Source organism: Hypanus sabinus, chromosome 22, assembly GCF_030144855.1.
Source record: "Hypanus sabinus isolate sHypSab1 chromosome 22, sHypSab1.hap1, whole genome shotgun sequence".
In the NCBI taxonomy this organism is placed as follows: domain Eukaryota; kingdom Metazoa; phylum Chordata; class Chondrichthyes; order Myliobatiformes; family Dasyatidae; genus Hypanus; species Hypanus sabinus.
Genome location: NC_082727.1, coordinates 12453307 through 12473216, shown reverse-complemented (window position 1 = coordinate 12473216; position 19910 = coordinate 12453307). Strand labels below are relative to the sequence as shown.

General features: G+C 40.6%; 1 protein-coding gene across 6 annotated transcripts in view; it reads left to right on the top strand.

The window, feature by feature from the left end:
- LOC132379338 (ectonucleoside triphosphate diphosphohydrolase 4-like) overlaps positions 1-19910 on the top strand; it is a 93963-nt gene that overhangs the window by 61472 nt on the left and 12581 nt on the right. For all 6 annotated transcript variants that reach the window (XM_059947065.1, XM_059947063.1, XM_059947064.1 and 3 more), the window contains 4 exons: positions 3288-3391; positions 15367-15426; positions 17776-17924; positions 18915-19081. In XM_059947065.1, the coding sequence (XP_059803048.1) occupies positions 3288-3391; positions 15367-15426; positions 17776-17924; positions 18915-19081 (480 nt within the window). The remainder of the gene's footprint in view (positions 1-3287; positions 3392-15366; positions 15427-17775; positions 17925-18914; positions 19082-19910) is intronic.

The window sequence follows — 19910 nt, the reverse complement described above, 5'->3', positions numbered from 1 at the left end:
TCTACTCCTCGCCTTTCTTGTGCTTCCAGTGTTTTGTTTGTTTTTGTGCTCTCATTTCCCTTCCAATGGCACAAAAATAAGTGGAAGGGCACATTAGAGTGAGGATATTGTCACCCAGCAATGAGATATATTTGCTAGAACTGTAGGGGAGGGTTTAAACTAATTTTTGTCAAAGGAATGTGAAACTGAGTGATGGGGCAGTTGATATACAAGCAGAGGCAGTGTGCAGTGAGGCTGTCAGGAAGGACAGGCAGATGTTAGGGCAAAATTGCAGTCAGTGGGATGAGTTGCAGTGTAACAAGGGGACAAAATCAAAAAGGGTGACAAATGCAGGACTGAGGTTATTGTATTTAAATGCACGCATTATATGCAATAAGATAGATAATCTTGTAGCACGGTTAGAGATTAATATGTATGACGTTGTTGTGGGCATCACCGAGTCATGGCTGAAAGAAGATTAGAGTTGGGAGCTTAGCATCCAAGGCTACCCACCGTGTTGAAAGAACAGGCAGGCAGAGGGGTGGTGTGGCTCTGTTGGTATAAAAAATAAATTAAATCCTTAGAAAGAGGTGACACAGGATCAGAAGATGTAGAATCCTTGTGGGTGAGTTAAGAAGCTGCTAGAGTAAATAGATCGTGATAGGAATTATATGTAAGCACCTGAACAGTAACCAAGATGCGGGCTACAAATTACAACAGGATATAGAAGATGTATGTCAGAAAAGGAGATGTTAAGATAGTTATGATAAATTTCAATTTGCGGGTAGATTGAGAAAATCAGGTTGGTGCTGATTTTCATCCCAAGAAAGAATTTATCGAATGCCTATGAGATGGCTTTTTCGAGCAGCTTGTGGTTGAGCCCACTACGGGATCAGCTATGCTGGATCGAGTGTTGCATAATGAGCCAGATTTGATGAAGGAGCTTAAGGTAAAGGAACCCTTAGGAGGCAATGATCATAATATGATAGAATTCACCCTGTAATTTGAGAGGGGGAAGCTGAAGTCAAATGTATTAGTATTACAGTTGAGTAAAGGGAATTGCAGAGGCATGGAGAGGAGCTGGCCAAAGTTCATTGGAAGGGGGTTCTAGCAGGGATGACAACAGAGCAGTAATGGCTGGCATATCTGGGATCAATTTGTAAGGCACAGGATAGATACATCCCAAAGAAGGAGTATTCTAAAGTCAAAGTGACAGAACCATGGCTGACAAGGGAAGTCAAAGCCAACATAAAAGTAAAAGAGAGGGCTTATAATAGAGCAAAAATTAGTGAGAAGTTAGAGGATTAGGAAGATTTTAAAAACCAATAAAAGTGAACAAGAAAAGCCATTAGGAGGAAAAAGATGAAATATGAAGGTAAACTAGCCAATGATATTAAAAATGTGACCAAAAGTTTCTTCAGATATATAAAGAGTAAAAGAGAGGTGCGAGTAAGTATTGAACCGCTGGAAAATGACACCGGAGAGGTTCCACTGAGGGACAAGGAAATGGTGGATGAACTGAATAAGAATTTTGCGTCGGTCTTAAATGTGGAAGACACTAACAGTTTGCTGGAAGTTCGAGTGTGTCAGGGAGCAGAAGTGAGTGCAGTTGCTATTACAAGAGAAAAGATGCTTGGAAGGCAGTAAGTCTGAAGATAGATAACTCAACTGGACAAGATGGTTGAGACCCCAGCATTCTGTAAGAGGTAGCTGAAGAGATGGTGGAGGCCTTAGTAATGATCTTTTAAGAATCAATAGATTCTGGAATGATTCCTGAGGAGTAGAAAACTGAAAACGTCCTTCCATTCTTCAAGAATGAAGGCAGGCAGAATAAAGGAAATAATAGGTCAGTTAACTCAGTCATTGAGAAGATATTGGAATGGATTGTTAAGGATGAGATTTTGGGGTACTTGGAAGTGCATGGTAAGATAGGCCTAAGTCAGCATGGTTTCCTTAAAGGAACATCTTGCCTGACAAATCTATTGGAATTCTTTGAAGAAATAACAAGCAGGATAGACAAAGGAAGATGGTGGAGGTTATGTACTTGGATTTTCAGAAGGCCTTTGAAAAGATGATGCACATGAGGCTGCTTAACAAATAAGTGCCCATAGTATTACAGGGAAGACATCAGCATGGTTAGAGCATTGGCTTATTGGCAGGAGGCAGAGTGGGTATAAAGGGAGCCCTTTTCTGATTACCTGCAGGTGACTGGTGGTGGTCCACAGGCGTCGGTGTTGGGACCAACTTTTTTTTTTACATTGTATGTCACTGGGATGAAGGAATTGATGGCTTTGTGGCCAAGTTTGCAGATGATAGGTGGAGGGGCAGGTAGTGTTGAAGAAGCAAGGAGGCTGCAGGAGGGCTTAGCCAGATTAGAAGAATGGACAAAACAGTGTGAGATGGGGTACCGTGTTAGGAAGTGTGTTGTCATGCACTTTGGTCGAAGGAATAGAAGCATAGTCTATTTTCTAAAGAGGGAGAAAATTCAAAAATCTGAGGTGCAAAGTGTCTTGGGAGCCCTCCTGCAGGATTCCCTGAAGGCTGATTTGCAAGTTGAGTTGGTGATGAGTAGGGCAAATGCAACATTGGCATTCATTTCCAGAGGACGAGAATATAAAGCCAAAGATGTAATGTTGAGGCTTTATAAAGCACTGGTGAGGCCTCACTTGGAGTATTGTGTGCAGTTTGGGCCCCTATCTAAGCAATAATGAGAGAGTTGAAAGGAGGTTCACAGAAATGATTCAGGGAATGATAGGTGTATTGAATGAGGAACGTTTGGTGACTCTGGGGCAGTACTCACTGGAGTTTAGAAGAATGAGAGGTGACCTCATTGAAACCTATCAAATTTGAATGGTCTGAAAGAGTAGTGGGACAGATTTCATGCACATGTTAAGCTGTGATCACAGATGCCCTCCCCAGGACATACTACACTCAAGGCAAATATGCACTTTGCTCTACCAGGGAGTTCCAAGTGCAGTCATACCCAACTGTGCATGGGTGTACACACCAGCAGGGAATTCAAAGTGCAATCATACTGAGAAAATAGCAAAGTCCAGATTACAAAACCTGTCAAGAGTGACTGTTGTGTTCTGCAGCAGTCAAAACCATCCACAGCCTTCATCCAGTGTTAAAACATTTACCTGTAAAATCTCTTTGGGAGTGTAAAATCCCAGACTTATCCTAGTGTAGGCTGCAAGAGATTTGGTCATAAGTTATAAAGGGAGAATTTGCCAGGAGGGCTCATTGATTTCCATGGTTGCTGTTGAAGGGAAATCACACTGGAATTCAAATGTCTTGCATCTCTTCAGCCAACAGAACGCCATTCTCCAGAACCTTTATGTTAATGTGCCAGTGGAATTTGACTTCCTGTTTTCGGAGTCGCATGCAGAAGTGATATCTGGTAAACAAGAAGGTGTGTATCAATACATTCATATCTATAGAGCACAGAAACAGTTCTTTTGCCCCAACTCATCCATACCTACCAAGGTGCCTTACTTGAGTTAATCCAGTTTGCCTGCATTTGGCCTATATGCCTCAAAACTTTGCCAGCCATTAACCATAAACACTGTGCTACCCTGTGCCACCAGTTCCTTTTTGCCCCCCACCCTCTGTGTGGGAAGGTTTGCCTCTCATGTCTGCTTTAAATCTTTCCCCTCTCCTCTTAGATCCATGCCCTGTAGTTTTATACTCCTTGACCCTGCAACCATCCACCTTACCTGCACCCATTCGTGCAAAACAGAGGAGTGCAGATGTTAGAAATCTGAAATTAAAAAATTCCATGCTTGTCGCCTTCAGTAGATTGAGCATATCTCTAGAAGGGAAAATAATTGACATTTCTGGTTGGAGACCCTTCAGAACAGGTGTGTGTAATGGAGCACCAACAACACAGTATCTGTCTGTCAGCAGTATTGTGCATTCTATATCCAAGTTTCTCATCAGAATAATCCAAAAGAGCAATTGACTACTTCAGAATTAGAATCAGAATCAGTTTACTATCACTGACATGTCATGAAATTTGTTGTTTTGTGGCAGTGCTACAGTGCAATATGTGAAATATAAATTACAATAAGAAATATGAAATGTGTGTGTGTACATATATATGAACTTGTAAATCTGGTAAATCATTGACTTACAAATCTTGTACATCTTATTTTTAAGGTAACTTTTTATATTCTCTTTTATTATCTGTGTATCTGTGCACTTGTAATGCTACTGTGCCGCTGTAATTTCCTTTGGGATCAATAAAGTATGTATGTATCTATATAAATACAAGGAGAGGTCAGTCATAGGGGAAAGAGCAGAATCGATTGAAACAAACCAGCTGAACAGCAATAATAAAGGCTGGTGAATAGCAAAAGATGTGTTTGAGGGAATTGTGCACTGGGGCAGCTGTAATGCGAATACTGGGAATGGAGGCTGGAGGCCCAGAAGTGGCCTGTCCTGGATTGAGGGAACTGTCTGTACGTGTGAATGGATGGGTGAGTACTTGGGAGGGAGTAAAGGGGCTTGTTTTCCTGTTGTTGTTTTGTTGCTGTTCTGCTGAACATTGTGGGCATGTGTTGGTGCCAGAATGTGTGGCAATGCTTGCGGACTGCCCCCAGCACATCCTCAGGTTATTTTAGTTCACCGTATGTTTTGATGTGCGTGTGATTAAATTAAATCTGAATCTGAGTTACAAGGCCAGATTAGCTCATTTATCAGAAAGTCCAGTGTCAAGACCGGAAGGGTGCAATGTGTCAAGATGGATGGCGTGGAGCTCTTTCTCAAGCTTATGTTGAGCTTTTTTGGGCAAGTTCATGCAGAAAGGAGAAATAAAGTGATGTTCTGGGGTCACCGATGCCAGTTGAACAGAGGTGTTACACAAAATGGTTGCCAATGTAACCATCACTGTAAATGACATGTACGCCTGTTACAGAGTCAGGCTTTTCCCAAGTTCTTCCAAACGGAACTGCAGATGTGTCCTGTGTCTATTTCATTGGCCAGTGATGAAGTCACAGTATTTTATTGCTGTTGGCTTGGTCAATTGCATCCGTCACAAGCAGATGGTTTATCTCCCATGTTGCCTCCTCCCCTACCTACTGGAGACCCAGATTGATGGTGCCCCAAAGTTAGTGCAGGTGACGGGCTGACAGTACTGCATCCACTTGTTATTCAGCATTGATCAGCTGAGGTGGTAATGTGGAAGATCACTCCCTGCCCATGAGAGTTCATGGGATGTAGACTCAATGCGGAGGATGCACAGAACTACTTCAGTCCACTAGTGTTTCACTCTGGTGATCACACTAATGGGACAGGATGTTCTCAGGGATTACGATGCAGGAATCTGGCATGGCGTCTGCCTGTGAGTTATGCTTCCACAGTGTGGGACACTAGTCCCCAGATATTTGTAACTATAAGGTCGGCCAGACATAGAAATTTCATCTCATCCAGTGTTATTCCTGTGAAGTCCACACTGCTCTCCTATCAAATTCCTCCAGCTTCTCACTTCATCCCTCCTCCTCCACCCACCTACCTTTCCCCTCACCTGGCTTTATCTATCACCTTCTAGTTTGTATTGCTTCCTCTTTCTCCTCCCCCTCCCCCCCCCACCCACTTTCCAGTCCTGAAAAAGTAGCTTCGCCCAAAATGTCACCTATTTATTCATTTCCATAGATGTTGCCTGACATGCTGAGTTCCTCAAGCAGATTGTACGTTGCTGTCAAGTTGTCCACTGTTTTATCCCTTTTCTGCCTCGGGTGAATAACTTGGCAAACTATAACTAATGGCTTTCTTGGCCAACTCAGCGGGTAGCCAAATATCATCTCTCTTCCAATAGATCGGGACTGTCATGCTAGGCAGACCATATTAAGAAACTAAATTAAATATAATCAGATTAATAAATTAGATATCGATGACCTACTCCTTAGTCTTCTCTTGCCCTCTTGTGAAGCATTCCCACCATTGGGACATCCCATGCACCAGTCATCTTCAGACCATGCCACTCAGGGACTTGTACTAATACTTTTGTAACTGTACGTGCCATTGTTACTCTGCGTGCTGTGTGCAACATTATTGTACTGTATTATGCACTTTGGCTCCAGAGGAGCATTGTTTCATTGTAGGCGCTCCAGACCAGTTCAGAAGCAGCTGAAAACCTGGCCAGTGGGAGCCATCTCTGCTCTTCAAGACTGCTTTGAGCACACTGACTGGCACATGTTCAGGGAGGCTGCAACCGATGGCGACTCTACCAGCTTAGAGGGGTACACAGCATCAGTGACCAGCTACATCAGCAAGTGCATTGATATGTTACTCTGTCCAAGACCATCACTATACGCGTTAAGCCATGGATGACCGCGGAGATGTGTGCGCTGCTGAGGACCCGCGATTCTGCCTTCAGAGCAGGCGACAAGGCAGCTCGTAACAATAGTAAGGGCCAAACTGTCCCGCGCCATCAGAGGGGCAAAGCGTGCACACGCCCAGCTAATCCACAGCCAGTTCCAGGACAGCGGCGACATGCGGCGCATGTGGAAGGACATCCAGGACATCACCAATTACAGGACAACATCACCTGACTATGCAGGTGATGCCTCCCTCCCAGATGCGCTAAATAACTTCTACACCCGGTTTGAGACGGAAAATGACGTGGCGGCGAGGAAGTCCACACCTACAAATGACCAGGTGCTGTGTCTCACCATGGCTGATGTGAGAAGAACCCTGTGTAGATTCAACCCACGGAAGGCTGCTGGACCAGACAGCATCCCTGGTAGAGTGCTCAGAGGATGTGCAGACCAGCTAGCAGATGTTCTCACCGACATCTTCAACATCTCCCTGAGCAGCGCCACCTTTCCAACATGCTTCAAGGCCGCCACCATCGTCCCTGTACTGAAAAAGTCTTCAGTGTCCTGCCTAAATGACTACCATCCCGTTGCACTTACATCCATCATCATGAAGTGTTTCAAGAGACTCGTCATGAGGCATATCAAGACCCTGCTGCTCCCCTCACTGGACCCCATGCAGTTTGCGTACCGTCTGAACCGCTCAACAGATGACGCCATTGCCACCACCCTCCACCTGGCCCTAACCCACCTGGACAGAAAAGATACATACATTGGAATGCTGTTCATAGACTTCAATTCAGCATTCAACACAATCATCCCTCAGAAACTGACTGGAAAGCTGAGCCTACTGGGCCTGAACACCCTCTGCAACTGGATCCTAGACTTCCTGACGCAGCATCTCCAACGCCATCACGCTGAGCACAGGCCCCCCCCCCCCCCAAGACTGCGTGCTCAGTCCACTGCTGTTCACTCTGCTGACCCACGACTGTGCTGCAACACACAGCTTGAACCACATCATCAAGTTCGACGATGACATGACCATGGTGGGTCTCATCAGCAAGAATGATGAGTCAGCTTACAGAAAGGAGGGGCAGTGGCTAATGGACTGGTGCAGAGCCGACAATCTGTCTCTTAATGTGAACAAAACAGAAGAGATGGTTGCTGACTTTAGGAGGACACGGAGCGACCACTCCCCGCTGAATATCAACGGCTCCTCGATAGAGATCGTTAAGTGCACCAAATTTCTTGGTGTTCACCTGGCGGAGAATCTCACCTGGGTCCCTCAACACCAGCTCCATAGCAAAGAAAGCCCAGCAGCGTCTCCACTTTCTGCGAAGGCTGAGGAAAGTCCATCTCCCACCCCCCATCCTCATCACATTCTACAGGGGTTGTATTGAGAGCATCCTGAGCAGCTGCATCACTGCCTGGTTTGGAAATTGCACCATCTCGGATCGCAAGACCCTGCAGCGGATAGTGAAGTCAGGTGAGAAGAACATCGGGGTCTCTCTTCCCGCCATTATGGACATTTACACTACAAGCTGCATCCGCAAAGGAAACAGCATTATGAAGGACCTTATGCACCCCTCATACAATCTCTTCTCCCTCCTGCCATCTGGAAAAAGGCTCCGAAGCATTCGGGCTCTCACGACCAGACTATGTAAGTTTCTTCCCCCAAGCTATCAAACTCCTTAATACCCAGAGCCTGGACTGACACCTTGCCTATTGTCCTGTTCATTATTTATTGTAATGCCTGCACTGTTTTTGTGCACTTTAGCAGTCCTCTGTAGGTCTGCAGACTAGTGTAGCTTTCTCCGTGTCGTTTTATTTTGCGTAGTTCAGTCTAGCTTTTTGTACTGTCATTTAACACCATGGTCCTGAAAAACGCTGTCTCATGTTTACTTTGTACTGTACCAGCAGTTATGGTTGAATGACAATTAAACTTGAAGATGACTAATTTCTGCATTGCCCCAAGAGAGCTGGTGGTGTATCTCCATTAACAGGGCGAGGTGTGGTTTGGAGGGGAGCAACGCAAGATGTGGCTCTATCGGAGTGTTTCCCCTTCATACCTGTTAGCTTGAGTTGTACTCGTGTTTCTTGATGCTGCACTCCATCACATGTTGCCTTGATGTAAGGGCCAGTCATGTTCACCTAACCTCTAGAGTTCAGCTTCTGTGACAACCTGGTAGTTTATGGTCACTTTTGCTGGAGTTTCATCTCAAGTTCTGTTTTACTTAATTCACTGCATGATAAGAACAGGAAGGCAGATTACTATCTGAATGGTCTCAAGTTAGGAAAAGGGGAAGTACAACAAGATCTGGGTGTCCTTGTTCATCAGTCACTGAAAGTAAGCGTGCAGGTACAGCAGGCAGTGAAGGAAGTTAATGGCACGTTGGCCTTCATAACAAGGGGAGTTGAGTATAGAAGCAAAGAGGTCCTTCTGCAGCTGTACAGGGCCCTGGTGAGACCGCACCTGGAGTATTGTGTTCAGCTTTGGTCTCCAAATTTGAGGAAGGACATTCATGCTATTGAGGGAGTGCAGCGTAGGTTCACGAGGTTGATTCCTGGGATGGCAGGACTGTCATGTTGAAAGGTTAGAGCACCTGGCCTTGCATACAGTGGAATTTAAAAGGATGAGAGGGGATCTGATTGAAACGATTAAGATTATTAAGGGATTGGACACGCTAGAGGCAGGAAACATGTTCCCGATGTTGTGGGAATCCAGAACCAGAGGCCACAGTTTAAGAATAAGGGGTAGGCCATTTAGAACAGAGTTCAGGAAAAACTTTTTCACCCAGAGAGTTGTGGATCTATGAAATGCTCTGCCTCAGAAGGCAGTGGAGGCCAGTTCTCTGGATGCTTTCAAGAAAGAGTTAGATAGAGCTCTTAAAGATAGCGGAGTCAAGGGATATGGGGAGAAGGCAGGAACGGGGTACTGATTGTGGATGATCAGCCATGATCGCACATTGAATGGCAGTGCTGACTCAAAGGGCCGAATGGCCTACTCCTGCACCTATTGTCTATTTTAGCTGTATACACAGACAGAGAAGAAGACAATGCCAGGATACCCTCCTATTGTCACTCAGGGTTCACGTGCTTCCAGTTCAGAATATTCCTGAACTAATCAGCTTATCAAATTGTTTGTGGAGATGGAGGTTAATAATTAGCTCATGTGGAACTTAATAAAACAGCAACAATTTCCCTCACGTTTTATTTCAGTTTAATCTCTCTCGGTATCCTCGTAACCAGATGATGACTCAATGTTGTTTGATCAATAAACTCTTCACTATCTAGCTTGCTCATATATGGGAATTATATAACTAGGGTCAGCAGGTTGTTCAAACGATGTTTGTCAGTGCATCAAATCCTTACTTTACCATTTAGTTCAGTCTTAAAATACATGTGAATGTTTAGAAACCTCGGTTTCTTCAAAATATTGGAAGACCTCAGCAGGTCTAGGCAGCATCAATGGGAATGAATATATCGTCGACACTTCAGGCCAAGACCCTTCATCAGGACTGAAGAATGGTCAGAGCCCAAAATATCGACTATCTATTCATTTCCACAGATGCTGCCTGACTTGCTGAGTTCCTCCAGCATTTAGTGTGTGTTGCTTTGGATTCCAGCATCTTCAGACTTGTGTTTCTTACTCTTCAAAATTCAATTAATGATATCTTTTTGATATCCAGTTATAAATTATCCTTCAAAAGACAGTGCCTCAAGAAAGTGGCGTCCATGATCTACCCTCTTTTCATCTGTGAACGCGACCATCGGGGAGGAGGTACAGGAGCCTGAAGACCCACAATCAACGTTTTAAGAACCGCTTCTTCCCCTCTGTCATCAGATTTCTGAACGGTCCATGAACACTACCTCACTATTTTGCTCTCTTTTTGCACTATTTACTTATTTTGATTATTTCTTGTAATGAGTACAGCGGATTCAATAGGCTGAATGGCCTAATTCTGATCCTATGCCTTATGATCTTTTTTGTAAGAGAATATTCTTTTTCTTTTCCAATCTTTTTATTAACATCAACATGATAAGATTAGTACATAGATAATGGGACTACAAACTTACAAAATTAAAATGAACTTAAAAGGATACACAAGCAATAAGTACATTATAGTTAAGTTTTCCCAAATCATGAATGATACAAATGTCATATAAACAAAACAAAAAAAACTAAGTAATTCATGTTGGAAAAAAACAGAAAAGAGAAAAAGAAAAAAATGAAAAAATATTAATACCCTAAGAAAAACTAAACTGCCAAACTAACCACTAACTATTAAGAAAAAGAAGGAAAGAAGAAAAAAAATTAGCTGTTTATAGTATCTATAAAAAAATTACAAAATAATCAGTGTCCCCAACTCCGAGTCTCTCTCTCTCTCTCTCTCTCTCTCTCTCTCTCCCTCTCCCTCTCCCTCTCCCTCTCCCTCTCCCTCTCCCTCTCCCTCTCCCTCTCCCCCTCCCCCTCCCCCTCCCCCTCCCCCTCCCCCTCCCCCTCCCCCTCCCCCTCCCCCTCCCCCTCTCCCTCTCTCTCCTCCCCTTCCCTCCCCTCCCCTCCCCTCCCCCCCCATATATATATGAAAACCAGAAAAACAACTAGGATTGGAACAGGGTCAAATTACATCATGTGAAAATATTGAATAAATGGCCTCCAAATCAATAATCATCTTAATAGCATTAATCCAACCTCTCAGAGATAAAGACAATGGTGACCATTTAGTGAACAAACATTTAATCTGATCGATTAAGGGTAAAAAATTAACCTTGAATAACTCCTTATGATTTTTTGTAATTTTAATCCCTAAGTATATAAAAAAGTCATTAACTAATTTAAAAGGTAAATTTCCATAAATTGAAACCTGTCTATTTAAGGGGAACAATTCATTCTTATTAAGATTCAATTTATACCCGTAAAAATTACTAAACTGAGCCAACAATGATATAACTGCAGGAATGGATTTCTCAGGATCAGAAACATATAATAACAAGTCATCTGCATATAATGATAACTTATGTATATCCATCCCGCGAGTAATGCCAAAAATGTTCAGTGATTCTCTAATAGCAATTGCCAAAGGTTCTATAACAATATCAAATAATAATGGACTAAGAGGACAACCTTGCCTGGTACCCTGAAATAAACGAAAAAAGGGAGATCTTTGATTGTTAGTAAAAACTGAGGCTTTTATCAATTTAATCCAGGATATTAATGTCGGACTAAGATTAAACTTCTCAAGCACAGTAAATAAATATGGCCATTCAACTATATCAAATGCTTTCTCCGCATCCAATGAAATGACACATTCTGAGGTGCTGCGTGAAGGAGTATAAATAATATTCAATAATCTCCTAATATTGAAAAAAGAATAGCAATTTTTAATAAAACCAGTTTGATCCTCCAAGATAATTTGAGGTAATATCTTCTCCAGCCTGGTCTCCAACAACTTGGAAAAGATCTTGGAATCTACATTCAATAAGGATATTGGTCTATAGGATGCACAATCAGTAGGTTCTTTATCTTTTTTCAATATTAAAGAAATGGAAGCTTTATAAAAAGATTGTGGCAATTTACATAGTCTAATTGCTTCTTCAAAAACCTTGCATAACCAAGGAGAAAGAGTAGAGGAAAAACACTTAAAAAATTCCACTGTATACCCATCTGGACCTGGTGCTTTCCCAGAATTCATAGAGGAAATAACACCTTTAATTTCTACATCCATAATAGGAGTTTCTAATATTAAAAGTTCTTCTGATGATAATTTTGGAAAATTCAATTTCCCAAGAAAATCATGCATGGTATTATGATCATGAGGAAATTCAGAATGATACAGGGAGGTATAAAAATCTTGAAAGGATTTGTTTATCTCATCATGGTTAACTGTCAGTTCACCATTCTGTTGACGAATCTTAATAATTTGATGTTTAACCGAAGCATATTTCAATTGGTTAGCTAACAGTTTGCCCGACTTATCACTATGTATATAAAAATCAGTTCTGGTTTTCATTAATTGATTTTCATTTGAAGATGTAAGTAATAAACTGTGTTCCATTTGAAGCTCAACCCTTTGTTTATAAAGCTCCTTACTAGGAGCAATCGAATATTTCTTGTCAATTTCTTTAATCTTATCAACCAATAAGAGAGTTTCCTTCTTAATACGTTTTCTCAAACCAACAGAATAGGAGATAATCTGTCCACGTATATATGCTTTAAAAGTGTCCCAAAGTATTCCGCAGGAAATTTCATCCGTGAAATTAGTTGAAAAGAAGAAATCAATCTGTTCCTTCATAAATTTAATGAAATCCGGATCTTGCAGTAAGGTAGAATCAAATCGCCATTGCTTAGTACCAGAAGCTGTATCCATTAATTTAGTAGAAAGTTTAATTGGAGCATGATCAGAGATGGCTATAATGTCACAATTACAACCAGTTACAGATGGAATAAAACGAGAGTCAATAAAAAAAAGTCAATTCTTGAGTAAGAATGATAAACGTGAGAAAAATGAAAACTCTTTGTCCTTAGGATGCAGAAATCTCCAAATATCGAAAATTCCATTATCAGTCAAAAAAGAATTGATGTAAGTGGCCGACTTATTTGGTAAAGTCTGAATGGATATAGATCTATCCAGCAAAGGATTTAAACAACAGTTGAAGTCACCACGCATTATTAACATATATTCATTTAGATTAGGTAGAGAAGTAAATAAAGACTTAAAGAAATCAGGATAATCCACCAGGATTATCACCAGGAGACACTCATGGAGTGTGCACTGTTGTAGATTCACTCCATAACCTTTACTTTTTTAACCTATGATCACCCTTATTTAACTTATTTTTACCTACACCAGAAGACTCTTGTTACTTTTTTGGACTTATCTTTAAGAGGGTACTGTGAATTTTGAAGAAATGAGTCCTGCAATGGCTTTCAGACCTAAAGGGCGAGACCCTGGGAAAGATTCTAACGGCAATGGAAAGAAAAAAAAAGACCGATCCTAAGCGTACTGAATTGATTTATGATACGTTATTGGAGCTCTTGAATGAAAAATTTGAAGAACGACAAACTTTCAAAGCAGATTTCAAGGCTTTCCAGGATTCTCTGGATAAGATTGATCATGAAGTTATACAGCATCAAACTCTAATCGCAACTCTGCAAGAGGACGCTCGGAAGCGAGACTTGAAAATCAAGAAACTGGAGCAGAAATTATCTTCGGCGATTAAACAGTTGGAAATACTTAAAGCCAAGAGTGTTGATTTTGAAAGTTGGTCTAGAAGACAGAACTTAAGCATACTTGGTCTCCCGGAAGGTATCGAACAAGGGGACCCCTTGAAGTATTTCGCTCAACTTAAAGGATGCGTTTCCTTCTGTATTCCCAGATAGTCCTCCGTTACCTGATCGTGCCCATAGAATTATGCGCCGATCACCAAGTTCTTCATCTAAACCACCTGTTGTAATTGTTCGATTTCATTATGTGCATGTTAAAGAGCAACTTATTTGTTTGGCTCAGTGTTTAGGGTTGGTTAAATTGAGAGAACTCCAGTTTCGGCTTGTGGAGGATTTCAGCCCCGAAGTGATGAAAGCGTGGCTCGTTTTTAAACCTGTGATGTCCGAATGTTATGAGAAAAACCTAAAACCAGTGCTTTTATACCCTGTGAAACTTAGAATCTCGCGACGTGTTTTTCTCTCCACAGCTGATGCTCGAAGCTTTCTGAATGAGAACTATCCTACTGCTTCGGATTCTCGTCTCTAATAAATGTATGGTTTTGATCGTTGCAAGATAGTTTTTGTTTCCAAAACCAGATTTTGTTTCTGACTTTTAGTGTAGCTTTATTTTACATTTTATATTCCAATTAAAGTTTTTCTTTATCGATGTATTAATCTTTTTAATTTACTTACTTTAACCATTGTATTTTATTTTTGGTCATTATTATTAATCCTTTGAAGGTGAATTTTTTAACGTTTTGATATACATCTTTTTCATTTTTTGTGTAACTAAGATGGCGGCTTCTTTTCTAAAATATTTCTTGCTTTTTTTAAAATGTCGTCTTTTTTTGTCGTCTTCTTCCTATAATGCCTTTCTTATCACATCCTAACTTTTATTTGTTCGTGTTTTAACCCAATTTATAAGTTACCAGTGTTTATATTTTTGTTTTTTTTACTAGCAATTATATTAAGAAGTCTGTTTTAGTATAGTGCTAATTACTTTTTAGGATTTTGGGTGGAATTTTTTTTCTCCTTTATATATCTGGAGTCGCCTTCTGGAGACATGGGGGTAGATTTAGTCTCACAATTTTTTTTTCTGGCCTCTTTCAGGCTCAGGAGGGTCTCTTTTCTGTGGGTGGTGGGCAGGGGGTTCCTTTCTAATTCTATTGCTCTTTTTATTAGTTTTTGTAGTATTTTCATTTGGGCTGATTTCAAACTACTAAAATGTCCGCCGTGTTGTCATTTCCGGGTCCTCCCCTTATTTTTGTTCCTCTTCCGGGTGCATGAGTTCATACTTTGGTTAACTCTTTATATACCAAAGGGTTGATTTTAGAAATATGGCTCAGACCATTAATTTTGTCTCTTGGAATACTAATGGCTTAAACCATCCGATTAAATGGAAAAAGATTTTTAAAGTATTCCAAAGACTGAATGCGCATATTATTTTTGTACAAGAAGCTCAAGTGAGGAAAGAGGACAATCAATGGTTTTTTTAGGTTTTGGAGGGGTCAACAGTACCATTCGAATTTGAATGCTAAAGTAAAAGGAGTTTCAATTTTTATTGACTCCTCTATTACATTTGTTCAACACGATATTATTTCGGATCCGAGTGGTAGATTTTTGTTAATTACTGGGTTACTTTTTAATAAGAAGGTCGCTATGGTTGTAACAGAATATTTTTTTATGTATTGCACTGCACTACTGCAGCAAAATGACAATTTTTACGACATGCCAGTGATAATAAACCTGATTCTGATTTTCCCCTTGAGATTTTGATCTGCGTGTCTAAACCTGATGCTTATATTCTGAAACACTGCTATTTTTGTACCATGTTTCAAGCTTGTAATTAATGTAGAAATATTTTGACAGGAGTCTATGCCTGGATTGGAATCAACTTTGTTCTTGGACGGTTTGACCATATTGAAGATAGTAAGTCTGCCTGTTCATACTGCTCTGTGTACAGTTCCACCCAGTCGCTCTGATATTGCATGCAATCATTATTTCCCTGTCCACCGAGGTGTGTTCACAGCCTGCCCTATTTTACTCACCATGAGTAACAATTTTCATTATCGCTGACCTCCACCTCTTTACCTCACGTCCTAAACATAATAATACATCTTTAGAATAATTAACAGAAAAGCAAATATTCCAGATACTTTAAATCTGAAAAATGAACAGAAAAATCTTGAAGTAGCTTGCCAATCAGGCAGCATCTTTGAAGAGGAAAGGAGAAATAGCTTTTAAGTCATTAACTTCTCCATTGCCTCCCCTCCATAGACTCTGTCTACACTTCCTACTGTCTGAGGAAAACAGCCAACATAACCCCTCTTACTATTCTCTCTTCTCCACCCACCCCCCCCCCCCGGTCAGGAAGATGCAACAGCTTGAGAAGACATCCCATGATGCACAAGAACAGCTGTTATAAGACTTTCAATTTCTCATTGGACCCGTCCATGTCTCTTGCATTTTATTTGTCTAACTGCATTTCCTCTGTAACTCTTACTGACTTCTTTCTGTGCTACATCGATTTACCTCTGTATATAATGATCTGTCTGAGTGTTTTTCATTCTGTCTCTGTACGTATAACAATAATAAACCAATTCCATTTCCATCCATTGATGCTTTGCTGAGGGAATCCTACACTGCTAGAGCTGCTGTCTTTTAAATGGAATCTGCAGTAAGTATGGTTCTTCTCTCAACCTTTCTTTGTTTTATTCTTGTCTGCGTACCTTCCAAATAAATGTAAATTTTGCTTCCTCCCTTGGATTTGGACTCTTTCTGTTTGACACTTCATTTTAGTATCAGAAAGCTTTCCGTAGCAGCATTAAGCTCAACAGTTTCTTCAGGAAATAACAAGTCAAACAGAAGTAATATATACAAGCACATGAACTCAGCAGGTCAGGCAGGAAATGAACAGTCAATGTTTTGAGCTGAGACCCTTCATCATGACTGGCAAACAAAATTCATTATCAATGAGATAATGGTAAATCTTCATCTTAATTCTCTTAGATAAAGAGATATCTATCATACCTGCCATATCTATCAATGTTCTCAGCTGTCAAAATTGGTGGAGCTCAGATTTAAAATTAATTGCTTCCACTATTTTGTTGGAGAGAGTTCTAACTTTCCACCACCCCTTATGAGAAGAAAGGTTTCACATTTTCTGACTTAGCTATTGACTTTGCCAGCATTCCCCATATCCCCAGAATGAATATGGAGAGAAAGAAAATGGCCTGCCTTAATACATGAAACAAAAACAGAAATTACTAGAGATAATCAGGTGAAAAGGCATCTGTGAAGAGAGAAGGAGTTAATGTTTCTAGTTAAAGGCTCTGCATTCCTGGGCTATGCTGCTGGTGACATCCTTGCATCTTTCCGTGGAGATTTCCCCACTGTTATAGACTAGTGCACCTCTGAGGGAATCCTCTGTTTTGTGAGGGATGTCATCTTCCTTATCCATTGCTCTGGACAATACTCACTAAAATAGATTATCTATTCATCATCACAGTGCTGTTTATAGGAGATTACTGTGTATTTACTAGCTCTTTTTAAAATATTTACAAAAATAAATGCTCATCAGAAATTACTTCATTAACTGAAAAGTGCTTTAAGTCTTCCAGGGCTTGTGATAGCCAGGACAGAAATATAATCTTTCTCTTATTTCATCTATCTTTTGGGTTTAATTCAGCCAGCATCCTCTCTATAGACTTTGTCTATGATTCTCAGTGCCTCAGTAAAGCAGCCAGCATAATCAAAGACCTCACTCTCTCTTAACTCCTATCCCATCGGATAGAAGATGCAAAAGCCTGAAACTCAAAGACAGCTTCTACCGTACTGTTATAAGACTATTAAATAGTTCCCTGGCATGATCATTTGGACTCCTGACCATTCAATCTGTGATATTATGATTTTGTATCTTATTGTCTACCTCGACTGTACTTTTTTGTGTATGTGTTACTCTTTTGTGCAATGTTATTTCACCTTGTTCTTCCTCAATACACTGTGTAATGATCTGATCTGTATGAAAAGATTCATGTTCATTTACTTATCACATGTACATCAAAATGTACAGTGAAATACATTGTTCGCAATAACAACCAACACACTAAGGATGTGCTGGGGGCAGCCTGCAAGTGTTGTCACACATTCTAGCACTAACAAAGCATGCCTACAATGTTCAATAGAACAGCCAAGCAAGCCCCTTTCATCCCTCCCAACTATCCACTACTGATCTAATTTCCGCTGTTTCCTTTACCGGTTCTCTCTGGTTGGTTTCAGGTGATGATGCGTTGGTTGCTGTGACTGTGTCCAGCAATCAAGGTTCTGTGATTCGCAAACGGACTGTCGGCATTTTGGACATGGGTGGTGCTTCGCTTCAAATTGCTTATGAGGTGACGAATCCTGTAGTCTTTGACTCACTGAAGCAGGTCAGCATCAAAAGTTATTTGTTTTTAACATTATTTATTCAGGGTACAATCTACACTACAAGCAACCCCTGTGTTACCCCTCATCGGTTTATGAAAATTTGTCTTGATAGTAGTCACAAATTCATAAAATTTGTCCTTGTAGAATAACCCAAAAGATGTTGAATAAAATTTCCTCTCATAGAATTTTTGTGTGGGAAAATAAGTAAATAAATCACACATCTTTTAAAGTTTAGATTTTGTTTCAGCTTCATGTACTGAAATTATAATGCAGTCCATTTTCCAGGAAAAGAGCGCCCACATAACATGAAGCTCACCTGTAATTAGGAACTGAGCATCCAAGCCAGGAGGATTTTATGAAACAATTTTCTCCAGACAATTTCAGCATAAATGTAAACTCAGACATTTATGATAGAAGTCTGGTAATTACTGTGACCATAACTGTTCATTTCCTGCCACTGTCTATAAGGACGTTCTCTCCACGACCGCTTGGGTTTCCTGTCTATGAGGAGTTTGTAAATTCTCCCTGTGACCGCATGTTATTCCTGTCTATGAGGAGTTTATTTGTTCTGCCTGTTACCGCATGGGTTGTGTATGGCTCCTTCAGTTTCCTCCCACATTCCAAGGACATATGGTTAATTAATCAGTTGGTTAATTGATCACATAGGTGTAATTGGACAGTGCGGGCTCGTTGGACAGAAAGGGCCTGTAAACGTGGCCCATTTATAAAAGTGTAGCTCTTAAATCATAATGGTGTGATATTTTTAGTTGGCCAATAAATGTGATGCTGCTTGCTAAGACTGCAAAGTCATCCTGACCCAAACTCTTGATAAACTCCTCTGAAAACCAAGTTCATCTGAAATATAAAAGGGAAAATATTGTTACCAGTTTCATTTAGTAAGAAAGAAATGTTCCGTTTCTGTGTGGCTTCCACTGCAATGTACTTGCGTACCTTATCAGTTTTCATTCTAAGCTACAGATTTGTCATTACAGGAAGAAGCTGCTAAGAGTTTACTGGCTGAATTCAACCTTGGTTGTGATGCTCTTCATACCGAGCATGTGTACAGGGTTTACGTAACTACCTTCCTAGGGTTTGGAGGGAATTACGCTCGCCAGCGGTATGAGGATCTAATCTTTAACAATGCCACAGCTGCCAACAGGTATATTGACACAGAGGGCAATATTACTCTGTAATGTACAGCAGACATTGCAATGGTTGAACTTGGGTTTGAGATGTCTGGATGTCATCTATACTCAGTGGAAGGAAACTGGATTAAATGGGGCCTGTTTTGTTTTTGATCCTTGTCTAGGAATCTTTGGGATGAGCCATCCTTAGTTGAAAACAGGTTCAGTCGCCTCTCCAACCAACCAGTCATCATCTGCACAGCACTATTTGGCTGACATACAAGAAAAATCAGAACCAGGTTTACTATCACTAACATCGTGAAATTTGTTGTTTTGCAGCAACAATGCATTACATAAAATATACTACAAATTACAATAGGAAATAAATATAAAAACAAGTAATTCAAAAGTAGAGAAAAATGGTGAGAAGTGTTCATAGATTCATCATCCATTCAGAAATGTGAGGACAGAAGAAGCTGTTCTGAAACATTTTATGTGTCTTCAGACTCCTGGGCCACCTTTCTGATGGTAGTTGTGATTGTGATCAAAGTTTCTTGAGGGTCACTGAAGCCGGTGAAGTAGAAGTCTTTATTCTGGAGACATTCTCAACAGAAGCTCGCAAACCTGAAAATACATCACATTTTTATACCTTTTAAGATCAAAGGTGATTCAATACAATTTCATTAGTTACAGTGACATTGTTTACTTTAATATTTTGGGCTGACAGTGCTTCCTTTGAATTTCATATGGACATGTGGGGGACGTGTCTGAATATTCAGCTACCTTTGCTAATTGCAAATTTCCCAGAATTGATTTACAATGATGCAAATGACTTAAAACCCATTGTTGCCTAAGTTGCTGCAG